The 20124-nt window shown below is 53.7% G+C and overlaps 1 protein-coding gene across 1 annotated transcript in view; it reads right to left on the minus strand.

Annotated features, from left to right (window-relative positions):
- Positions 1-2153: 2153 nt before the first annotated feature.
- The window catches only part of LAMC3 (laminin subunit gamma 3), an 81264-nt gene continuing 63293 nt past the window's right edge, over positions 2154-20124 (minus strand). Inside the window, exons 21-28 of the mRNA XM_064376985.1 lie at positions 18985-19119; positions 17666-17813; positions 15773-15922; positions 13355-13457; positions 9897-10096; positions 7924-8070; positions 7729-7828; positions 2154-3653 (exon numbers count right to left, since the gene is read on the minus strand). Of these exons, the coding sequence (XP_064233055.1) occupies positions 3403-3653; positions 7729-7828; positions 7924-8070; positions 9897-10096; positions 13355-13457; positions 15773-15922; positions 17666-17813; positions 18985-19119 (1234 nt within the window). The 3' untranslated portion in view covers positions 2154-3402. The remainder of the gene's footprint in view (positions 3654-7728; positions 7829-7923; positions 8071-9896; positions 10097-13354; positions 13458-15772; positions 15923-17665; positions 17814-18984; positions 19120-20124) is intronic.

Below are 20124 nucleotides of genomic sequence, written 5' to 3' on the forward strand. Positions count from 1 at the left end.
TCTGTCCATTTACCCAAGGGTTTGGATTTGGCCAAGCTGCATGACCTTGGGTGAGGCACTTGGCCTGCTGAGTTCAGGCCCCGATCTTCAGAATGAAGTAACCCAGAACTCACTAAGCAGGGGCTTTTGTAACTTGGATGCCTTGCTGGATAGTTTAAGCAGAGAGTAAAACTTGGTGTTACCACCCCTGGTTGATGGGAGCTGACTTAGGACAGAGCCCTCATAATGCACTTCCCCCCTAGGCTCCAGCAGCCTGTTGCCCTGGCCAGTTGGGCTGGTTGGCCCCAGTCAGCCATCCTGCAGGGCAAGGGCCACCCCACCTTCTCCTGCTCAACTGCTGGATTGCATTGCTAGCCAGATGTTCAACAGCTGCCGCATTCCACCTGGCAGCGGCCCCACCTCTGAGGCCGGAGAGTAGATCAGCACATGCACCAGGCATGATCAGACTGCGTGAGTCACAAGATGTCAGGCCCGAGTGCTCCACCCGTCCGGGATGCTGGGACTGGGCTTTGCAGGATCCACAGCTTGAGTGGATAATGGCTGAATGCCAACAGCAGGCAGCAGGGCGGCTGTGCCGCCAGCCGAGAAAGTGGAGGGAGGAGTGAGGGGGACATCAGACTCTATCCCAGAGACCTTGGAAGAACCCCATCTTCTTGACATCATTTACACCAGATGCCAATCACCGACTCACTGTGCAGCAGCAGCTCCCCGGCCTTCAGCCTCTCCACCTCTGCCCAGGTGTCTACCAAGTCACTCCCTAGCTCGGCTTAATCATGCCAATCCCCCACCGTAGCCTTGATTTTATAGTTTTCTGTGGCGGAGCACGCCTCTGCTCTGAACACCGTCTCCCATTAGGTTGGGGGGTACGGCACCCATCATCATTATGTGGCCTTGGATCCAGAGATCCTCGTTATCCTGAACAGGGGTTAGGGGGACTTCACCTAAGCGGAGAAGTTGGAATCAGGACAGAGTCACCAGCTTGTCTCTTGCAAGCATTGGATCTGATGACATGTACACCTGGGGCCATCAAGGGGGATGGGGCTGGGGGTTGGTGTCCGCTTCCGTGGGGCACAAGAAAAGCAAAGAAAGCCACTCTGCAAAGAGAAAAGAATGGGCCAGGTGCGGTGGCTCACACCTGTAATCCCAGCACTTTGGGAGGCCGAGATGGGTGGATCACCTGAGTTCAGGAGTTCAAGACCAGCCTGACCAACATGGTGAAACCCCGTCACTACTAAATATACAAAAATTAGCGGGGTGTGGTGGTGTGCACCAGTAATCCCAGCTACTCGGGAGGCTGAGGCAGGAGAATCGCTTGAACCCAGGAGGCAGAGGTTGCAGTGAGCCGAGATCGTGCCACTGCACTCCAGCCTGGGTGACACAGTGAGACTCCATCTCAAAAAATATTAACAAAGAGAAAAGAAGGATTCAGACACGGGACAGGAGAGCAGAGACAGAGACCAAGAAGAGAGGCGGGAGGAGGAAGAGGGAAGCCAATCTATCTCAGGCGCTCCTCCCTAGGCTATCTCCAACGCCTGGCCGCCTTTTCTACCCCAGGGTTCCAAGTGACCCTCCCAACACCTCTTTTCTGCTGAAACCACCTCCGGCGGGGTTTGAGGCTTGGGGCCAAGAGCCCTAAGTGAGCAGCTCCAACATTCCACCCCGTTCCACCTGGGTTCCTGGAGTGACAAGAGCTGGCCAAGCCCCCACCCTGCGGGCCCCGGACTGTTGTCCGCCCTCTTGCCTGGACTGCTGCCTCTTCTGCCTCCCCACCTTTCAAGGCCCGACCCACACCCTTCCCGTCCCTAATGGTGCCCCTCCCTGCTCCTCGCCGTCCTCACACTTGGCTGTGAGTTCGTCTCCAGCCTGAACCAGAGGTCAGCTGAGGGCCTCTCTGCACCTCACCCCTCCCACTCCCCAGTTCCTAGGCTTTGCGTGGTAAGTGCCTAAGAAGAGAGGGTAGGTACCTGTGGCCACAGGCCCCCAGCAAAGCCCTCTAACGGACGTACTGGCCCAGCCACGAGCTCAGCTTCTGCTACCTTCCTACCGATGTCCAGTCCACACACTGGCCACTTACCAGGTGTGTGATGTGCGTACCCACAGCCAGGGCCCTGGCTGGCTGCCCACCAGCAGGGAGGATGAGAGGCACTGCCCTGCCCAGTAAAAGGGTCCTTTATTTCCACGTTAAACAGAATCGGTCTGTGCTGCTGCCCTACCCCTGCCCCTGTCAGGGAAGCTGTGGGTAGGGGCTGGGCCCGCAGAGGCGTCTGTCTTCCCTATGCCAAGGCCTTGCGGTCTGCTGGAAGAGGGCCCGGAAGAGGGGAGGGGTGCCAAGAGGAAATGCCGAGGAGTCCTGGGCTCGAGGGCCTGGCCACAGGGCGATTCCCAGGCAGGACAGACTGGAATGGCAGCCAGCCTTGTGACCTCCTGCATGACAAGTGGTGCTGCAGGGCTGGTTTGGGAAGCATCAATTAAAGGCCAGCTGGGTTGCTGGGGGCACAAAGGGGCGCCCCTGATGGCCTGAGCCCCCTGACCTAGGTGCTCTTGGGCTGGCTCTTGGGATCGATCACAGGCTGAAGTGGGTACAGGCAGTGTGGGCCATTCCCTCCGGGCGTCTGGTGCAGTCCCGGGACCCTGAGAGGGAAGCATCCGGTGAAGCCAGTGACACCCCCGCCAGGAGTGGGCCTTGCTCTAGCCAGACTAGCAGGCCTGGCCATGGCCTCAGGGCTCTCCGGGCCTCAGGTTCCACTGCTGAGAACCCTCCCAGGATCTTGCATTTCTTGGCCTGTTGGTCTCTTGGCTGTGTGGAGCTGTGGGGTGTGCACACAGGGACGGATGTCGGGCAGCTGTCGTGAAACAGAGTGTGGCCAGCTCTGGGACTAGGGGCTTCGGTTCTTGCTGACCCCTTGATCTCTGCAGATCTGCTGAGATCTCCCTGTGGTCTGGAGCGAATGGATGTTGGCACCCCAGGGTATCTCCTATAACAACCTGCCCAGCATCCAGAGGGTGCCCAGCGCACAGGTGGCTCTCCCAGCAGCTGCAGACTGTCATGTGTGTGGACAGTAAGCTGTGGACTGGATGGACTGGACTTGAAAACGTGTGGGTCATACACAGACATGCACCCTCACGTGTGTATGTGTTATTGATGCCGGGGTGTGCCTATTTATGCACGTGCAGGGTGGGAGTGTGCACCGATGCCCAGGTGAACTGACTGCGTACACTCAGCCCTCTGGCAGGGAAGAAGCCACAGACAGACTCAGCAGGGAGTGTGACTATTCGCTTGGGAGCGAGTCCACAGCAGCCAGCTCCAGGGTGCGCCGGTATGGGCACACCTGTGGGGTAGTGTCCACGCCCCGGGTCATGTAAAAGCAGACGGGGAGTGTGTGCCAGGGGTCTGGGTGGCCCTCACTGCCAGCTGGCACAGTTCTCAGGCAGGCTGTACAGAATGGCCTCCAGGTTCCGTTTGTCGGCACGGATCTCGGCGAGGCCGCTCTCAAAGTCCTGGATCTGCAGCTCCTGCTGCTCGGATTCCTGCTCCAACAGCCTCAGTTTCCTCTGCAGGCCCCCCTGGGAGCCCAGCTGCAGCCTCAGGCGTTCCAGTGCCAACTGAGTCTCGTTCAGGGCCTTGGCTGGGGCTTGATGGGCATCCAGCGACCCTGTGGTGGGGCACAAACAGCCTCACTGTGAGCCGGCAGCCCTGCGGGCACCAGGGTACCCCCCACCCCCTGAGCCTCTCCTCAGCTCTGGCCTCCCAGGATTCCAACGGCCCGTCATCCACCAGGGAAAGACAGGGACCCAGAGGCTGTGAGGTGGCTGAGGGCCCATGCCTCCCAGTGGGCCCATGGAAAGACTGGAACATCCCCCTGGGTGGCACATTTTTGTTGATGGTTTTACTACTATTGTTTAAAAAAATGAAGGCCTTAGGTGAGTCCTCTCTGTCTCAGTTTTCTCATCTACAAAACAGCACGTGAGAGAGGCCCCTGTGATTTTCGCCGGCTGGAACGTACTGGCATAATTCACTGACAGCACACATTAACAGACGCTGCCTGTGGGCCTGGATGTGGGCAGCCCCTGCGGTAAATCACGGGGTCTCTGGCTTTAGAGCGAGAGGCTGGGAGGCAGCTGGAGCAGGGACTGCAGGCCTGAAAGGCAGGCAGCGGGGTCTTCGCTCTGGCCCCTGCATGTGTTCGCTCTGCTCCCTGGGGTGAAGGACTTCTCAGTATCTCCCCAAGCATCAACCCTAATCCTAACCCTACCCTAACCCTAACCCTAACCCTAACCCTAACCCTAACCCTAACCCTACCCTAACCCTAACCCTAACCCTAACCCTAACCCTGGGGCCAGATGATGACAGCCTGTAATCTAGCACTTTGGGAGGCCGAGGTGGGCGGATCATCTGAGGTCAGAAGTTTGAGACCAGCCTGACCAACATGGAGAAACCCCGTCTCTACTAAAATATACAAAATTGGCCAGGTGTGGTGGCACATGCCTGTATTTCCAGCTACTTGGGAGTCTGAGGTAGGAGAATCGCTTGAACCTGGGAAGTGGAGGTTGTGGTGAGCCGAGATCGTGCCACTGCACTCCAGCCTGGGCAACAAGAGCAAAACTCTGCCTCAAAACAAAAACAAAAACAAAAAAAAAACCAAGAACTACTAGCAATGGTTATGGAGTTGAATCTGCAGGCTGCCTCTCCCATCTAGTCCTTGTCACCTTGTCACTAAGTGTAACATTTAACTGACAGACACGGTTCAGCCAGGTGGGAGAGTGATGGGAATGAGGAGGTAAGTCCCAAGTGGCTGCTTCTTCCTTTTTTTTTTTTGAGACAGAGTCTCACTCTGTCACCCAGGCTGGAGTGCTGTGGCACAATGTCAGCTCACTGCAACCTCCGCCTCCTGGGTTCAAGTGACTCTCCTGCCTCAACCTCTGAGTAGCTGCGATTACAGGCCTGCGCCACCATGCCTGGCTAATTTTTGTATTTATTTGTTTATCGAGACAGAGTCTCACTCTGTTGCCCAGGCTGGAGTTCAGTGGCATGAGCTTGGCTTAATGTAGCCTCCGCCTCTTGGGTTCAAGCAATTCTCCTGCTTCAGCCTCCCGAGTATCTAGGATTACAGGCACCCAGCTAATATTTTGTATTTTTAGTAGAGACAGGTTTCACCATGTTGGCCAGACTGGTCTCGAACTCCTGACCTCAGGTGATCTGCCTGCCTTGGTCTCCCGAAGTGCTGGGATTGCAGGCATGAGCCACCGCGTCCAGTCCCAAGTGGCTTCTTCTAACCCCACAGGATTCCACTGGGCCCCATGGCTCCCTGAGGCCCTGGATTTCCTGGGCAAGCAGCTGCAAGCCCCAAGCCAGGGTGCAAGATAAGGCAGAGGGGAGTCCAGGCCCTGCTGATCTGGGCAGACCTCAGGAGGCCCCACTGCCCATAGCCAAGTCCAAACAGCTTGGCCTTCAAAGAGATTCAGAAATGAGTTACAGGCCCCACTCTACCTGCCCAGGCTGCCTAGGGCTCCTGGAGCAGGGGCCAGGTGTGTGCTGTTCATTCTGCTTCCCCGTATAAAGCACAGGGCTGACACAGAGTGACAAGTGAATAAATGACAGTGACAATGCAGGAATGGTTGAAGAGAGTGTCTGCTCCAAGACAGGGCATTGGGTGTCAACTAATGGCTACCTGCATGCACTGAGTCACTTGGACCCGCAGGCGAGCCACGGCTTCCCCACCGATTGGCTGTGGGACCCTGGGCACATTATCTAACCTCTCTGTGCTAGGCTGGGTGTAGTGGCTTTCTCTCGTAATCCTAGCACTTTGGGAACCTGAGGTGGGAGCATCCCTTGAGGCCAGGAGTTCAACACCAGCTTGGTTAACATAACGAGACACTGTCTCTACAAAAAACAAACAAAAATAAAAAATAAAAATAAACTCTCCACACCTCAGTTTCCTCATCTGCAAAATGGCAAAGGAGTAACTGTCCCTGCATTAAAAACTTAGTATGAAAATTCTGTAAGATGATGTGTGTGAATAGCTTAGTGTCGGCCTGGTGTCCAAAGTGAGCCACCATTGCGCCTCTGCACTCCAGCCTGGGCAACAGAGCAAGATCTTGTCTCTAAAAAAAATTTTTTTTAAGTACAAATACTGTATGATTCCAGTTATATGAGATCCCCAGAGTAGTCAAATTCTTTTTTTGAGACGGAGTCTCACTTGGTTGCCCAGGCTGGAGTGCAGTGGCGCGATCTTGGCTCACTGCAACCTCCGCCTCCCAGGTTAAAGCTTTTCTCCTGCCTCAGCATTCCTCGTAGCTGAGACTACAAGCGTGTGCCACCATGCCCGGCTATTTATTTATTTATTTTTGTATTTTTAGAAAAGACAGGCTTTCACCATATTCATTAGGCTGGTCTCAAACTCCTGATCTCAAATGATCCACCTGCCTCGGCCTCTCAAAGTGCTGGGATTACAGGCGTGAGCCACCGTGCCCGGCCCAGAGTAGTCAAATTCACAGAGACAAAAGTAGAACGGTGGCTGCCAGGGCTGGGGGAGGGAAATGGGGAGTTAGTGTTTCTGGAGGGCAGAGCTTCAGCTGGAGATGATGAAAGAGCTCTAGAGACGGGTAGCGGTGATGATAGCACAGCAATGAATGTATTTAATGCTGCTGAACTGTACGCTTCAAAATGGTTAAGATACAAAATATTGGCCGGGCACAGTGGCTCACGCCTGTAATCCCACCACTTTGGGAAGCTGAGGCAGGTAGATCATGAGGTCAGGAGATTGAGACCATCCTGGTTAACATGGTGAAACCCCGTCTCTACTAAAAATACAAAAAATTAGCTGGGCGTGGTGGCGCACGCCTGTAGTCCCAGCTGCTCGGGAGGCTGAGGCGGGAGAATTGCTTGAACGTGGGAGGCGGAGGTTGCAGTGAGCTGAGATCACACCACTGCACTCTAGCCTAGATGACAGATTGAGACTGTCTAGAAGAAAAAAATATTATGTGTCTTTTAAAATTTGAAAAAACACATGCTATTCTTTTCAGCTCAACTGCCCTGTCTCCTGTCTCCGCAACACCGGGCTTCTGGGACCTTCATGCCTTGGGAGGTGCTGTTCCTTTCATTCAAATCCCTCCTTGCTAAGGCCCATCTTGAATCTGACCTCCTTCCTACGAGCTGCTATTTCCTCACTCTTAACATACACCACGCACTGTGGTAAGCACTTTCTAAATCACCCCATGGTGACTCCCATTTTCCAGATGGGGGATCTGAGGCTCAGAGAGGTGGAGTGACTTGCCCAAGGTCTAATGGCCAAAGAAGGGACAGAGCCAGACCTGAATCTTGGTTTGATTCCAAACCAGCACCTGACGCCACACTTGCGGCCATGACAGTCTTTCTTCTCCTGAGCCCTCAGCCCCCGAGGGCTGACCTGCTCACCCGGCGCCTGTAGGTGTTCTTGCCAATGGTGAGTTTTCTGTGTGCCCCCCTGTTCCACCCGCAAGAATATAGGCCTCTGGAGGCACAAAGAGTTACTCAAAGTGAACTCACTTTTAGACACCCACCCCGTCTCACATGGCATAGGGGCCTGGGCGTGGTTACAAACGCTTGTGATTAAACATAAAGATGGGGCTGTGGGAAGCATGGAGGTAAGGACAGGGAGGAAATCTTCCCCAGGACTGGAGCTTACAGGAATATCCTAGAGGTGCCCCAGGGACCCAGGGGTTCAGGGTCCAGCCCTGCGGCCTCCTTACCCAGCCTGGCAAGGAGCTCTGACAGGGCCTCGATGTCCTTCTCCAGGGAGATGCGTGATTCCCGGATCTGCTGCTCCATCTCGCTCAGCCCAGCACCCACCTTCCAGAGGGAGGAGGGAGAAACAGCTTGAGTGGCACCCCCACCCTTGCTGCCGGGGGCAGGAGGTGATGGGGTGGGGGCCCTGGCACACGTACCCGTTCAGCTTCCTCCAGCTCCTGTCTGCGTGCTTCAGATGCCAGCATCTGCCGGGATGCCTGTTGCAGCATGGCTTGTGTCTGGCTGGTGAGCCGGCTGGCATGGCGGTGCCCCTGTTTCCCCTCCCTCAGCAAGGCCTTGGCGAGCTATGGGGTGGGCGGCAGTGGAGGGAGAAGAGGTGAGTGCCGTAAGTCCTTTTGCAGGTAAATAGCTCTTATGGCAAGAATGCCAAGCAGTCGCCTGTACCAGGCAGATCCTTCATGCATGCATGCAATGAATATGTACTGAATGCAGGCTAGGTACTGGGCACAGTGCAGACTGCTGGATACCACCTGTTTCTCTCAGGAGGAGAAATTCCAACTGTTTTACAGATGAGGAAACAGAGGCACAGGGGGTTGGAGGAGCTGGCTAAAGTCCAAGTGGTATGAGAAGAAGTCAACCCTGGGGACCCCAACTGCAAATCCAGCATGTTCTCCAGGCGCCATAAAGACAGGACCCCAGCTGCAAATCCAGCACATTCTCCAGGCGCCATAAAGACAGGACCCCGGCTGCAAATCCAGCATGTTCTCTAGGCACTGTAAAGACAGGACCCCAGCTGCAAATCCAGCACGTTCTCTAGGCGCCATAAAGACAGTTTGCTTGGTGTGTGAACAAGAGCCAGCAACAGAGCTGGGGAGATAGGCACTCACTAGAATTTGGCACCAATTTTAGGCTGGGCACAGTGGCTCACACCTGTAATCCCAGCACTTTGGGAAGCCAAGGGGGTGGATCACCTGAGGTCAGGAGATTGAGACCATCCTGGCCAACATGGTGAAACCCTGTCTCTACTAAAAATACAAAATTAGCTGGGTGTGGTGCCGCACGTCTGTACTCCCAGCTACCTGGGAGGCTGAGGCAGGAGGATCGCTGGAACCCAGGAGGCGGAGGTTGCAGTGAGCGGAGATCATGCCATTGCACTCCAGCCCGGGCGACAGATCGAGACTCTGTCTCAAAAAAAAAAAAAAAAAAAAATTAAGCCAGGTGCAGTGGCTCACACCTGTAATCCCAGCACTTTGGGAGGCCAAGGCAGGTGGATTACCTTAGGTCAGGAGTTCGAGACCACCTGGTGAACATGGTGAAACCCCGCTCTACTAAAAATACAAAAATTAGCCGGGTATGGTGGAGCATACCTATAATCCCAGCCACTCTGGAAGCTGAGGCAGGAGAATCACTTGAACCCAGGAGGCGGAGTTTGCAGCAAACTGCGATTGTACCACTGTGCTCCAGCCTGGGCCATAGAGTAAGACTCTGTCTTAAAAAATTATAGAAACAGGCTGGGAGTGGCTCACGCCTGTAACCCCAGCACTTTGGAAGGCCGAGGCGGGCAGATCACAAGGTCAAGAGATCAAAACCACCCTGGCCAACATGGTGAAACCCCCTCTCTACTAAAAAATACAAAAATTAGCTGGGCATGGTGGCACGTGCCTGTAGTCCCAGCTACTCGGGAGGCTGAGGTAAGAGAATTGCTTGAACCCGGAAGGCGGAGGTTGCAGTGAGCTGAGATCGTGCTACTGCACTCTTGCATGGCGCCTGGTGACAGAGCAAGACTGTCTCAAAAAAAAAAATTACAGAAACAAAAAAATTAAAAACAGAAAGACAGGCAAAATAAATAAATGCAAACTTAAAGATAACAAAAGAGAAAAGAAAAACCTAGAAGTTTAGGCAGAAAAGCCAAACAGACCCAGGTGTGAGTCCTGGTTAAGTCCATGAGCCTGGCTGTGCCTCAGTGTCCTCACCTGTACAATGGGACAGCAATGACACCTATTTCATGAGGAACCCACAGGCGCACCCCCCTGGAGTCCCTGAGCCAAGTGCCTGGGCCCACTGAGCAGTGAGTGAGTGCGGAGTCAGCACGGATGTCGGGAAGGGGCCCACGGAAGGGTGGTCCCTCCGGAAGGCAGGAGGCCGCTGTTGTCACAGCCACCGCCCTGACCTTGGCATTGTCCTTGGCCAACACCTCTGCTTCCCTGCCCTTCTTCTTGGCACTGGAGGAAAGAGGGGCCGCGTTTCCCAGCATCCTCTCCGCCTGCTTGGTCTTCTTTCTTGTGTCTGCAAGCAGCCTGTCCCTGATGGAGTCTGCCTTCCTCTGCAGAGCCGCCTGGTCCTTCGGCCGAGGAAACTGCAGCTTCATTCCTGCAAACCCGGCTGAGGCTGGGTCAGGAGAACTGGGCTCACGCCTCCAGCTCCTCCCAGGCAGCCGCTGGCAGAGCTGCCTGGCTGGCCACAGACCCTTGGACAACGAGTGGAGGTTTGAGGTGCATGAAAGCTGCGTATCACCTTCTCAGACTTCTCCAGGAGAAAACAAAACAAGTGAGACATAGACATACTGCCTGGGGAATTTCCAGATGCATATTCTCCGAGGATGTCTATTACATGGTGGTCAATGCTGGGGCCAGTGGTGGGGGCTAGCACAGTCCACGGCTCGGTCCACTCACCTCGGCATTTTCACGTGCCGCCTGTGTCTAAACAATAGGCAGTGTATAGTGACCAGTAGATCAACAAACGGATCCTTACCATGGAAAACCAAGCGTCTATGTAACTGGAGGGATGAGGAAGGATGGAGGAGGACGGAAAAGTGTCCGAAAATCTCAATAATGACATAGCAGGAACCAAATGTTCTATTGACCTCTGAGCTCTCAAGCAACCAGGGCAAAAAGGGAGATACTACAATTCTCTCTTTCTCTCTCTCTCTTTTTTTAAATACAAGGTCTCATTCTGTCGCCCAGTGGAGAGATCTTGGCTCACTGCAACCTCTGCCTCCCAGGTTCAAGCGATTCTCCTGCCTCTGCCTCCTGAGTAGCTGGGATTATAAGTGCAACCACCATACCTGGCTAATATATATATTTTCTGTATTTTTAGTAGAGATGGGGTTTCACCACGTTGGCCAGGCTGATCTCAAACTCCTGGCTTCAAGTGATCCACCCACCTTGGTTTCCCAAAGTGCCGGGATTACAGGTGTGAGCTACCACACCTGGCCAAAATGTTACAATTCCCATAGATTTTATTATCCAATAAGAAGCAGTTTCCTTCTTTGTAAACAAAGAGGCTAATTCCTTTCCTTTCAGATAAAATTCTAAGAGAAATTTAGTTAGGTGCCGTGGCTCACACCTGTAATCCCAGCTACTCTGGAGGCTGAAGCAGGAGGATCAGGCCAGGAGTTTGAAATCAGCCTAGGAAACACAGTGACACCTCATCTCTACAAAAAGAAAAAAGCTTAGCTGGGCACGGTAGCACATACCTATAGACCTAGCGACTCGGGAGACTGAGGTGGAAGGATCACTGGAGGCCAGGAGTTGAGGCTAGAGTGAGCTATGATTGCACCACCGAACTCCAGCCTGGGTGACAGAGTGAGACCCCAACTCAAAAACATATTCTAAAGGAAGTTTATCATCAAAAGAACTGATTACAGGCCGGGCACACCTGTAATTCCAGCACTTTGGGAGGCTGAGGTGGGCAGATCACTGGAGGTCAGGAGTTCAAAACCAGCCTGGCCAACCTGGTGAAACCCCGTCTCTACTAAAAATACAAAAAATTAGCTGGGCATGGTGGCACATGCCTGTAATCCCAGCTACTCAGGAGGCTGAGGCAGGAGAATTGCCTGAACCCGGGAGGCGGAGGTTGCAGTGAGTCAAGATTGCGCCATTGCACTCCAGCCTGGGTAACAAGAGTGAAACGCCGTCTTGAAAAAAAAAAAAAAAAGAATGAGGTCTTCTAATCTTTGGGGCATAGTATTATAGAATTGTTCTATCCAGAAATTAGATCTGCTTTGCTCCTTGTATACAAAATTGGTGTTTCTCAACATGTATTTTATGGAGCCCTAATTCTCCACGATGTTAATAAACATTAGAGGGAAATATCAATTAAGTTTAAAGTGAAGCAGGTTTCTGTATTATAGGCCTTCTCAGAGCCTTTAATATTCTCAAATGTTCTAAGACCTCAGGAGGATGCGGCAGTGAGGGACAGTTCCTAAACGTATTTGATCACAAACCCTCTCCCAGCAGCGCGTATCGTAGGCTAGGAGACCCCGGGCCACACCCTGGGGAAGACTGCTCCACAGTTCACTTCATGAATTTTCCTTTTATCCTAAGCACCAACTGAGCACAGGCCAACTGGTGGTAAGAGGGGGTGTCTCTAAAATGGGATCGGAATGGGGAAAAGAGCGTGGGGTTAGAGGTTTGAGGTTAACCCTCCTGTAGAATGTGGGAGCCGTGGAAGGAAATGTCCATCTACTACATACAAGAGCTTTCTCGTTCTCAGATCCCAACAATGAGAAGGTGAAGCCTTGTAAAGTAGCGAGCCCCCCATGGTTGGAGACAAGCAAGCTGAGAGTGGATGGGTGCACTGCCAGGTGTGAGACTTGCAGCAGATGACTTTAAGACCTCTTATAATTCTAACATTCTAAGATGCTAACATTGTCATTATGAATCGTTGAATGTACCTTTTTCTAAATACGACTCTAGCTGCTTAAACACACATGGCCACGCCTTCCCCGTAGGAAGTCCCCGAAAGGTGGGTGACTAGGGCTTCAAGCCACCAGGAAGCTGGAGATCAGGAGGCACGGACCAGCCCACCCACTGCCCCGGAGGGGCTGGGTCCACACCTAGAGCTCCATTTCTTCTGGGCCGTGGGCAGGGTTGAGAGGGAGGCCACAGAACCGAGACAACAGCAGAAGCCTGGCTTCTGGCCTCAGACCCCAAGAAACATCTAGGGGTTCAGAGTGCGCTCCTGCCTTATCCAGCTCATTGGATAAGGAGCCACAAGTAAAGGTAAGGGGGCTTCTCTCTGGAGCAAACTGGATATCACAGAAGCCCATCACACAGATGGACACTTGCAGAATCGTAATATTTGCTGGCTTCTATTCCCAGCTCAGCTCTGACCCAGGGATGAATAGCAATTCCTTTCCTCAGTCTACCCATCTGCAAAATGGGGGCACTTGGGCCTATTTTCCTAGAGCTCAAGAAAGGCCTGGACTGGCATGAACCCATAGCCCCTTCTAAAGAGAAACTCCACCCTTCCCATAGCCCCAACTCAGCATTGGACCAGGACAGCCATATTTGTACCAGATAACTAACTGGAGCCCGGGCCAGAGTGGACTTGACCTGGGTGGGCAGCCAATGACGTCAGAGTCTCCTCCTACTGGGTCTTGATGGTTCTGCATGTGGTCTGATGACCCAGGGTGTATGGGAGAGCCACATGGGGAAGTCCTAGGTGAGTGGTCTATGAGAGGGGGCAGGATCCTGAGAGGTGGAGGGAACAGTCCACTTGGCTTAATGAAGCCCACAAGACCAGATTCCTGTCCTCCGCAAGCCTGCCCTGGCCGAGGCGACAGCTGAGTGGCTGTCAGGGGCGTTTGTGTACCACAGAGCCTAGTGGTCAGCCGGACACACGTACCTTCCAGGTCAGCCAGCAGAATCTTGGCTCCCATGACGGTCACTGTGGCAGCCTGGACTGACGAGGAAGCCTGGGTCAGGGCGGCTCTGGCCTCCTGGTGCAGCTGGAGAAAGACGAGGAGAGGCTGGGCGCTGGCTCCACAGGAGCAGTGCCTGGGGGCAGCTCAGCGGGCACCAAACCACATATATGGGTGCCCAGAACATCACCAATTCCTTGACTCTGGGTCACACTGTCCACCAGGAGCACCTGATCTGTGTTATTACACAAAAGTTGAACGCTGACTATCTCCCAAGCAGATACCTGTTCCACAAAAACCCTGAGGAAAACTGGAACACTAGAATTAAAGGAACGAGAGCACCTGAACATCTCTTCAGAACATGTTCTGTTGGCCAGACACAGGGGCTCATGCCTGTAATCCCAGCACTTTGGGAGACTGAGGCGGGCAGATCACTTGAGGTCAGGAGTTCGAGACCAGCCTGGCCAACATGGTGAAACCCTGTCTCTACTAAAAATACGAAAAAAAAAAAAAAAAATTAGCTAGGCGTGGTGGTGCATGCCTGTAATCCCAGCTACTTGGGAGGCTGAGGCAGGAGGATGGCTTGAATCTGGGAGGCGGAGGTTGGAGTGAGCCAAGGTTGAGCCACTGTACTCCAGCCTGGGAGGTATCAAGAATCCATAGCCAAAAAAAAAAAAAAAAGAACACTGCTTTATCTCAGCAAGTGGATGCGAAAATCACAACAAATCTGTTTATGATACCACCTTGATTTATGGAACTTCAGTTTCTTCCTCACTGCCACTCAACAGGACTAGATACTCAAAGAATTTGGGTTTGATGAATGAAATGAATGAATGAGTAAACAAAATGTGCTTCACCCACACATGGGAATATGACTGAGCCTTAAAAATGCAGGAAGTCCAGATCCAGGCTGCAATGCAGGTGAACCCTGAAAAGATTACGCTAGCAGGAGGAAGCTGACACAATCAATACATATCACATGATTCCATTTCTGTGAAAGAGCTGGACTAAGGAAATCTACAGAGACAGAAGGCAGACTCAGGCCTCGGGAGGGGAAGTGAGGAGTGACTGCTGAGTGGGCATGGGGTTTCTGTTACGCGTGGTGAAACGTTCTGAAACTAGACTGAGGTGGAAGTGGCACAATGTTGCCATGTCCTAAAAGCCACCGAGTCCAAAATGGGTAAACGTATGCCCTGTGAATGCTGCTGTCATAAGAACAAATAAGCACTAGAGTTTGAGGAGCCACCTAGCACTGCCTCAGCCCTATTCTGATTGCTGTGGGGCGGGGCATCAGTACACTGGGGCCTGGCTGTGACTCCTGGAGAAGTCACCTCTCTTCCTGGCATCCTCACCCTGGATGAGGGAGTGGAGCAGATCAGCAGGTGCTATCCTGGGGCCCCAGCAGAGCCAAGCTCCCCAGGTAAGCACCAGGCACCGGGCTCAGCCCTTCAGATACATTCTCACACATCACAGATGGCCCCCTTATCCTGTCTTTAAAAGGAATGGAAGCCAGACTTCCATTCTTGCTCCTGTAATCCTAGCACTTTGGGAGGCTGAGGAGGGTGGATCACCTGAGATCAGGAGTTCAGCCTAACCAGCATGGTGAAACCCCATCTCTACTAAAAATACAAAAAATGGCTGGGTGGTGGTGTGAGCCTGTAATCCCAGCTACTCAGGAGGCTGAAGCAGGAGAATTGCTTGAACCTGGGAGGCAGAGGTTGCAGGAGCTAGGATCCTGCCACACACTCCAGCCGGGGCAACAAAGTAAGACTACATCTCAAAAAAAAAAAAAAAAAGAAGATTGGGCCTGAGTGTGGTGGCTCACGCCTATAATCCCAGCACTTTGGGAGGCCAAGGCAGGTGGATCGCTTGAGGCCAGGAGTTCGAGACCAGCCTGGCCAACATCGTGAAACCCTGTCTCTACTAAAAACACAAAAAAGAAAATTAGCTAGGCATGGTGATGCAGGCTTGTAGTCCCAGTTACTCTGGAGGCTGACACAGGGGAATCATTTGAACTGGGAGACGAAGGTTGCAGTGAGCCGAGATCGTGCACTGCACCACTGCACTCCAGCCTGGGCAATAGAGCGAGACTCTGCTTCAAAACCAAAACCAAACAAAAATATCTAGAGAATGAACTAATGAATGGAGGCATGAGCGAGAACTATCCCAGGATGGTGGGGTGGCCCCGGTGCTGCTGCTGCTGTCCTCTGTCTGTCCATAGCCTCTTCTCTGGGTGTCAGGGTCCCCTCCCCTGCCTCAGGCTGTGTGTGTTTTGCAGGAGGTACCAGAGGGATGGAAAGAGCTACTTCTGCCCTTCTCCCTCCTGCAACCCTGACCCCAGATCACCTTCGGGGTAGCCCCAACCTCTCCCAGGCCCCCTGCTTCAGAGCACAAGAGCTGACCTGTGTGAGGGGCTCTGTTTTCTGCAGCGCCGCCTGGGCAGCAGCCTGGATGGTTCGGGCAGCCTCGGTGGCCAGGTGCTGTCTTGATGCAACTGTCTTCTCCAGGGCCCTCGACTTCAGGCCCAGGTCTTCAGCCCCCAACTTCTGAGGCTGCAGGGAGACAATGGGCTCAGCAGGAGGTGTAAACACTACATGGGGGCAGGTGCCCTGCTGGGCTGAGGCCGCAAGTCTGCCCCTGGCTGCCAGCCCTGAACCCAAGCCCCCTGAAAACCCGGTGAGCCTACCCGATGCCCCAGGTAGCTCAGAAGCCCCGGGGGCAGGAATGGTGAGGGTGAGGCTTTGTGTGTACCCCAGGAGGCAGAGGGGCCAGGGCAAGAGGAGCCAGGCTGGGGACCCCTCACTTGAGGCCCAGATAACAGCTCTACCAACTTCTAGCTGCATGGCCTCCAGCGACTGAGCTAGCCTCCCTGACCCACATGCCTCTCTGCAGAGCGAGGATGCCTCCCCAGCTCCACAGTCCCGAACTAAGATCTGGGGGCTGGATGGCTTCAGAATGCAGAATCTTCCAGACTTTAGAGAAGAACTATGCAGGTCCTACATAGGATCTAACACCCTCAGAGGTGTTGGAAGCAGAACCTGGGCTCAAACGCACTGACGGCTGTGCATTACTCTTCACATGGAATGGGAGAAGTAAAGACCTCAAACAGGCGGCTTTGGGCATCAATCTGCGTCAGCATTTGTCCCAAAGGCATTTGTATAAGCTGAGCTCTTTTTTTTTTTTGAGACCAAGTCTCGCTCTGTCGCCAGGCTGGAGTGCAGTGGCGCCATCTCAGCTCAATGCAACCTCCACCTCCTGGGTTCAAATGATTCTCCTGCCTCAGCCTCCCGAGTAGCTGGGACTGCAGGCGCATGTCACCATGCCCGGCTAATTTTCTGTATTTTTAGTAGAGACAGGGTTTCACCGTGTTGGCCAGGATGGTCTCGATCTCCTGACCTTGTGATCCACCTGCCTCGGCCTCCCAAAGTGCTGGGATTACAGGTGTGAGCCGCTGCACCCGGCCATAAGCTGATTTCTTTAATGTTCAGTTTCTGAATTTTTTAGGATTTCAGGGTTATTGAATTGATATGATGGACCCAATTCATGCAGAGGATGAGTGTAAGGTGATGGGTACAGAGGGGCGGGCCAGCTACCTCGTGCATTGCTCCTGAATCTCTGCCCAGCTCCCACGGAAGCAGCTCTGAAATAACCTAGTGGGAACTTCCATGTGACAGACTGAGGCTCAGGGAGGGAAAGTCCTCGGCCAAGGTCACAGAGCCGGAGTGGCAGAGCTGGGATCGCATCCCAGGTCTGTCTGATGTCATTGCTAATGTCAGTGTAATGGGAAGAGGCCTCGGCCTTGATATTATCATCAACAGAGAATGGTCGAGCTCCACCCCATAGTGGTTTATATCATTTGACTTGGCTGCAATATAGTTAAAAAGGAGCCAAGGCCCCTGCCTCTGCCCGGGCCCCACTGGTTTCTCCAGCTGCTATAATTTTATTTTCTTTTTTGAGATGGAGTCTTGCTCTGTCACGAACGCTGGAGTGCAATGGTGCAATCTTGGCTCACTGTAGCCTCTGCCTCCCAGGTTCAAGTGATTCTTCTGCCTCAGCCTCTCCAGTAGCTGGGATTACAGGTGTGCACCACCACACCTGGCTAATTTTTGTATTTTTGGTAGAGATGGGGTTTCGCTATGTTGGCCAGGCTGGTCTCGAACTCCTGACCTCAGGTGATCTACCTGCCTCAGTCTCCAAAAGTGCTGGGATTACAGATGTGAGCCACCGTACCCGGCCTCCAGCTTCTATAATAGATCTCCCCAACCCCACGGATCTCTGAGGGCAACTGAGCTGACCAGGGCTCCCAGGGCGGCCAGTGAGGCCAGGTGCGGGGCTGTATCTGCGCCAACTTGCTGTACGGTGGCCAGCATGCTTTCCGCTTCAGGCAGCATCTCTGCCACAGCCATGCCCAGCGCTTTCTGGGCCGCCTGGACCTCCTGGTACCTGGGAGGAAACAGAGGCCGTGGAGCCAGAGGCAGGACTGGCCCTCCCCATCCCTGTCTGGGCCCCGGCCCAGAGCCCTTGGTTTGCAAAGGCCTCTGCCAACTTCCCAGGCAGAGCAGCCCTCTGCAGGGCCTGCACAGCTGCCTTGGAAAGTGGCCGCTTCTCTGCAGCCTTCAAATGAGCCAGACGGGCTGTGAAAGGGCCACATTCTTGTTCCTGCATCACTCAGTGCAGCCACACTTTGCTGAAAGGGCTCTGCTTGGTTTCCACTCAAGAATCACATGTTTGCAAATGTTTGGCCCTTCTGGGTGAATGGCGAAGAGGAAAATGCCTGGTGAAGTGGGGAGCGCAGTGGCCCTGGCCCTGGTCCTGCCTCAGCCATGCCCTTCCCAGGGACGTTGGGCATGTCCTCACCACCAATGAATGGAGGGCCCTGGGCTGCAGAACCTGTGTGCCCTTTTGCCCTGACCGCCTGTGTCTATAACCAACCAGCTAGCATGGGTTTTCCATACTGACCAGCTGTCCACACACTGCCCCACCCATTCCTCCCTGACAAGGGCACTGCTGGGGTGGAGGCCCCTGGCTTCCATTCCATCCCTTCCCCCTTTTTAGAGAGCCAGTGCCCTGCCCCTGGGTGGCTCATGTGACTGGCTCAGGGCTGGACACCTGATCTAAGTGGAGTCAATCCCATTCTCATTTAGGAATGCTCAGCAAGACGCTGGGGAGTGTCCATGGACCTTTAAACTGAGAGGGACAGAGGGGGTCACCAAAGCAGAGAAGCAAAGCTGCCTGGTCTGCAGAGGCAGAGAAAGAAGCTGGTGCCGTGGAGGAGCTCAGAGGAGCTGCCCTGGGCTGGGGCGCAGGGGCTGGGGGGCTCAGGGGACGCAGCAGAGGGAGAGCCAGGGATCTGCTGCTCTGGGTTCTGGTTCTTGTCCCTTCTCTTGAGAGGCTGAGTTGCACCCGCTAGGCACAAGTGGTTACTGTGACTCACCACCGAGTGTGCCCAAGACCCCGTGGTCGCACTCCGAGTGGGATGCAGACCCAAGACACACCAATGACAAAGAACACTGGGACTCAAGGGGGCCGGTTCTGGAAGCAGCAGCCTCTGGCCGAACCCTGTCGGCTCCAGGAGGCCAATGCCAAGCTTCTAGCCACACCTGGGGGGCCTCACCTGTCCTCCAGGTCCCGCTGGGTCTCCAGGGCCACCTTTCCCTCCAGCAGACTCTGGAGAAGCATGTAGCTGGTGTTGGAGGCGAGCAGGGCTCTCCGAGCAGTGGCTGCGATCTTGGCAGCGGCGTCTCTGTGGCTGTGTGAGGACACCCGCCTGACCGTCAGCAAGGGCTCGCACAGAAGGGCCCCAGGACCAGTACTATACCCCCTACGACCCGGGCCTCCTGCTTCCCCAAACAGAGGACAGCCACAAAGATGGGGACTCCTTTTCCACCTGTGTCACACACTTTAAAGACTGATAGGAAGGGTACTCCACGCCCTGTTTCTGTTACATGGAGTTTGTGACTGTTGTGTTGACATAAGGATTAATAGGACCTTTTTTTTTTGAGATAGAGTCTCTGTTGCCCAGGCTGGAGTACAGTGGTGTGATCTCAGCTCACTGCAACCTCCCCCTCCCGGGTTCAAGTGATTCTCCTGCCTCAGCCTCCCAAGTAGCTGAAATTACAGGCTCCTGCCACCACGCCCAGCTAATTTATGTACTTTTAGTGGAGACGGGGTTTCACCATGTTGGCCAGGCCTCAGCCTCCCAAAGTGCTGAGATTACAGGCATGAGCCATTGTGCCCGGCCTTAAGCTGCTTTTTTTTTTTTTTTTTTTTTTTTTGAGACAGAGTTTCACTCTTGTTACCCAGGCTGGAGTGCAATGGCGCGATCTCGGCTCACCGCAATCTCTGCCTCCCGGGTTCAGGCAATTCTCCTGCCTCAGCCTGTTGAGTAGCTGGGATTACAGGCATGCGCCACCATGCCCAGCTAATTTTTTGTATTTTGAGATGGGGTTTCACCACGTTGACCAGGATGGTCTCGATCTCTTGACCTCGTGATCCACCCGCCTTGGCCTCTCAAAGTGCTGGGATTATAGGCGTGAGCCACCGCGCCCGGCAAGCTGCTTCTTAAAGGCAGTAGATGAAACCACCCAAGTGTCTGTTAACAGATGAACGAATAAACAAAATATGGCATTTCCATATGAAGGAATATTATTCAGTCATAAAAAGGAGTGAAGCACTGGTCCACGCCACGATGTGGATGAGCCTTGAAAACACTGTGCTTAGTAAAAGAAGCCAGTTGTAAAAGGTGATACATTGT

Source organism: Aotus nancymaae, unplaced genomic scaffold (genome assembly GCF_030222135.1).
Source record: "Aotus nancymaae isolate 86718 unplaced genomic scaffold, 86718_ANA_hifiasm-v0.15.2.pri h1tg000003l, whole genome shotgun sequence".
Taxonomy (NCBI): Eukaryota; Metazoa; Chordata; class Mammalia; order Primates; family Aotidae; genus Aotus; species Aotus nancymaae.